The 4,380-nt window shown below is 39.0% G+C and overlaps 1 protein-coding gene across 1 annotated transcript; it reads left to right on the top strand.

Moving 5' to 3' along the window:
• Positions 1 to 1,814: 1,814 nt before the first annotated feature.
• LOC127970874 (transcription factor Sox-3) lies at positions 1,815 to 4,169 on the top strand. The gene has a single exon (XM_052573566.1). It carries the CDS (start codon positions 2,040 to 2,042, stop codon positions 2,937 to 2,939), a length of 900 nt encoding a protein of 299 aa, XP_052429526.1. The 5' UTR covers positions 1,815 to 2,039; the 3' UTR covers positions 2,940 to 4,169.
• The last annotated feature ends 211 nt before the right edge of the window (positions 4,170 to 4,380 follow it).

Below are 4,380 nucleotides of genomic sequence, written 5' to 3'. Positions count from 1 at the left end.
ATGATGTTCTAAATTATGATTTTTTTTTTTTACTACATTGAAAACGACGGGAAAAGAGAATCCACTGTTTTTGTTTTGGGGGATGGTTACTTATTTTTATTGAAAATTAGAATTATATTTTATTTGACAGTGATTTTTTTAAAAATTATTTCTAGCCTACAAATCACATAAATGCATGTTAGTGTTTTATTTGATGTTACAAATTAACTTAGGCTAGCTATAGAAAAAAATACAATCAAAATAAAATCGTAGCATAGGCCTACTATAATTCAGTAATTTAATTGGGCAATGGTATATTATTAATTTTTATATATTATAATTCTTAATTAGAACACCGGCCTAACCAGATCACGCTTTCATATATTGCCCTATGATGAATAATGTATGCCCTGCTTTACAATTGCAAACCTCGTGCCTGAATATCAACATCGGGTAACAACACTCGTACTTGTTAAGAGTAGTTTGGAGAGTAAATAAAGGAGACGTGTTGGTGTACGAATGCTACAAATCGGTCACACACACGGTGAAACTTATCTAAATGGCCAAGTCGTTAGTGTGTGGTGTTAAAAGCCCATCGTGAATATTCAGTAGGCTACTGTAATCGTTCAGTCTCAGTGGCGTTGAATGTGTTAAATGATGATGTTCTCGATGGGTGATGTGCTAATACTGACCCACTGGAAGGTGTAGGCGAAGTTCTCCCCGGGAGACAGAAAATCTCCCAGCAGAGACACGTCTAAAGACATTTGCAAATCACACAATAAGACACGGAATGAGTCGAGTTGACAGTAACTGGTGGTATATAAATGTAATAATCAACGTACACTCAACACTGGCGTGGCAGTTCTAAAAAGTCGTTTTTAGAGGACTTGTTTGTAGTTATTGTCACTCATCAGAATTATTTTTTGCTTCAGGACAATATACTATTGTTCCACAGGGGGGCGTTACTGTATTAATTTTCTATTCACGAGGTGGTCGCGGACGCTTAACCAAAAATGCGAAGAGTGTTTCTAAAAACAACTATTTTTGTTGGTTGTTTGTCTTTACGCAATTATTGTGTTATAGTGTCATAGCAAACTATTATTCTGTTGACTTATAAAAGTTATAAAATAAAGTATGAGACAAAGAATGTAAATAAATTACTTTATGTTAAAATCGTACTTTTAATCAGTATCACTTTTAAGAGCTTTAATTCCCACAATAGGAGATTATATTGAAAATAATAATAATAATAGCTAATTAAAAATCTATATTAATGGTGAAGCAAAAAAGGTAGCATACCATTTGATGTAGCTAAGATTTTGCATCAGTGGATGCAAGTTTGCCCTTTCTCTTTAAAAAAATAAATCAAGCTTTTAATTTAATTATATGCTGAATATTTAATTAGGCCTAACGATTATTTTTGTGCCTTTATAGTGCCATTACTAGAGGCAAAGTTTATAGTTGATTCCATTAACTAGGATCTAACCTGATTCTTGTCTTTATTTTAAGCAACAAATTAAACGTGTTTTTTTTTGTGCTGTATTACGATGTACAGTTTGTGCATTTTTCGGGGGAAAATTCGAAATCCATAACCTATTCTGTACCTACTGAAAAAGTAGGGATTGGCCGCTTTAGAAAAATATTTGCTAAGTGATAAATTTTGTCAGAAGTGCACAGATGCCCCTGATGTAGTTATTTTATCCCACTTAAAGTGCATCCTGAAGCACAGTGCACAGGCAGCGCGCTGCTTGGATGGCAAAGTGTGAGGCGCTCTCTGATTGGTCGGCGCTGAGCTCATTGTTATGCTGTCAATCCAAATCACATGGCCGAGCCTCTATTAACAGCTGAGCTTAGCGCACAACTTTGCAGAGTTCCGTGGCAGAGCAGAGCAAGACACACGGGACCGGTGAGGAGACTTTTGAAAGAGTTCGATGCTTCTCATTTGATCAGAGTTTCATCTCTTCGAACTTTTTACTGACTACAGGCTACTTAATAGGGTGAGGCTCTTTAAACTTCAGTGTTTTCGTAAGAGTGCGCGGCACCACTTCCAAGTCGTTTGAATGTATAGCATGATGGAAACCGAGATTAAAAGCCCCCTTCCGCAGTCCAACACGGGCTCGGCGGCGGGCGGCAAAAACAACAGTTCCAACGACCAGGACCGGGTGAAGCGGCCTATGAATGCTTTCATGGTGTGGTCCCGCGGCCAGCGGAGGAAGATGGCACAAGAGAATCCCAAAATGCACAACTCTGAGATCAGCAAGCGCCTCGGTGCTGACTGGAAACTTTTGACTGACGCCGAGAAGAGACCTTTCATTGATGAGGCCAAGCGCTTACGAGCCATGCACATGAAGGAGCACCCGGATTACAAATACCGTCCCCGCAGGAAGACCAAGACCCTGCTGAAGAAAGACAAGTATTCCTTGCCCGGAGGACTCTTGGCACCCGGTGCCAACGCTGTCAACAACGCCGTGTCAGTGGGCCAGCGGATGGACTACACGCACATGAACGGCTGGACGAACAGCGCGTACTCCCTCATGCAGGACCAGCTGGCCTACCCTCAGCATCCCAGCATGAACAGCCCCCAGATCCAGCAGATGCACCGGTACGAAATGGCGGGGCTTCAGTACCCCATGATGTCCACGGCCCAGACCTACATGAATGCCGCGTCCACGTACAGCATGTCACCAGCATACACGCAGCAAACTTCCAGTGCAATGGGTTTGGGCTCCATGGCTTCAGTGTGCAAGACGGAACCCAGCTCTCCTCCTCCGGCCATAACCTCTCATTCCCAACGTGCTTGTTTGGGAGACCTGAGGGATATGATAAGCATGTACCTGCCCCCCGGAGGAGACAGCGCCGACCACGCCAGCCTACAGAGCAGCCGGTTACACAGCGTCCATCCGCACTATCAAAGCGCAGGGACTGGCGTGAACGGAACGCTACCCCTAACCCACATTTGAAAGACTCCTAAAAAAAGACTTAAGTAGCCTACTTCGGATACTTGAACATTTTGATTTGCAAAAAAGAATCGAAGTTCAATTTCGTTTTTAAAAAAGAAACTATTTTTAATCTCAATGAGTTGTCCGTTTTAAAGCATTTTATGACGACATATCGGGGACTTCAGAATAAATTGTATTGCAGAGGAGCTTTTTATCATAAGCTGTAAAGCAATCAACGTCTGTAGAAGAATATTGGACTTCTGACTTATTTGCCGTCAGAGTTTGTCTGTATGAAAAGGGCACGTGGCTTCGTGAAGAGGCTGTATTTCAAAAAGAAAAAGAAATGGAGGGAGAGTAGCCTATGTTCACTCATAAATGTTTACACTTATTTTTTAGAATGTCGGTTTTGTCAAAAATATGTTTAGTCTTTTTGTTGTTCATTTATGAACTAGGTTTTATTGAAATGAAAGACTGTGCTGGTTGCAAGCGCAAAGTTTGTTTTATTTATAGTGAGTTTTTTTTTTAAAGCTTGTGAACCATTGTACGTCTTGTTGAAATGTTACACTTTTTTTTTTTTTTTGTGAATGTTTCTTTCTGTGATGTTATGGCAGTATCAGGTTAACCCATTTTGTGGGACGGAGAGTTTTATTTAAACTGACGTTTCTACTCGAGCCCATCTTATTCCTAAATGAATAAATTTGTTGTACAAAAAAAAAAAAACTTAATGGCTAGATATGATTATTATTATTACTTTTTTTAATTCAGTGAATTGTTTGGTTCTTTGAATCGTATGTCTACCAGAAAACCAGTGACAGAATTACTAATTCGCTTTAAGCCAAATGTGGTAATTTGAAGCGATCGGTTAAATGAAAAGTAAATACGCGAATTCAGATACGCCCGCTACCAATCAGATTTCAACACCCCGAGGATTTTTATTAAACCGCAGATATATTTGTGCCTTTCAAATGCCTAAAAATACAATCTGTCTGTAAATGAATCAAGTATCATTCTATATATTGGACCACTGAATTAAAGCATGGCGCCTAAACACTGTATGTCATTTTCCCTGAATTATCATATGTATATACTGTAAGCTCAGTTCTGATAATAGCCTACTACAAATCATAAAAATGAAACTTGTTTCAAAATATGCTGTTTTCATAAGATTTACTTGCTGTTGGTGAGACAACTCTCCTTTGCAATAATGTGCAACACAAAACATAATAAAACTGAAAATCCTAAATACATAAATGGAGGAAAATATTTTTTTTAACACACATGAACTGTCATGCATATAAACTGTGTAATCCACCCTCATGCATTTTCACTTGTTGAGTCCAGGTACATACAGTTCCTCAGAAGTAGTTTGTGGTTTACTATAAATATCGTTAATCCTTTGAGTTTGTCAAAACCTGATGATGAAACGGTTGATAATTTCTGACAATTATCTTCATAATTAGTG

The sequence above is a fragment of the Carassius gibelio genome, chromosome B14 (assembly GCF_023724105.1).
Source record: "Carassius gibelio isolate Cgi1373 ecotype wild population from Czech Republic chromosome B14, carGib1.2-hapl.c, whole genome shotgun sequence".
In the NCBI taxonomy this organism is placed as follows: domain Eukaryota; kingdom Metazoa; phylum Chordata; class Actinopteri; order Cypriniformes; family Cyprinidae; genus Carassius; species Carassius gibelio.
This window is presented reverse-complemented; position numbering and strand designations above follow the sequence as displayed.

Bases quoted from the DNA above. Each gene is read 5' to 3' on its own strand.
- LOC127970874 (XM_052573566.1), top strand. From the start codon at position 2,040: ATGTATAGCATGATGGAAACCGAGATTAAAAGCCCCCTTCCGCAGTCC.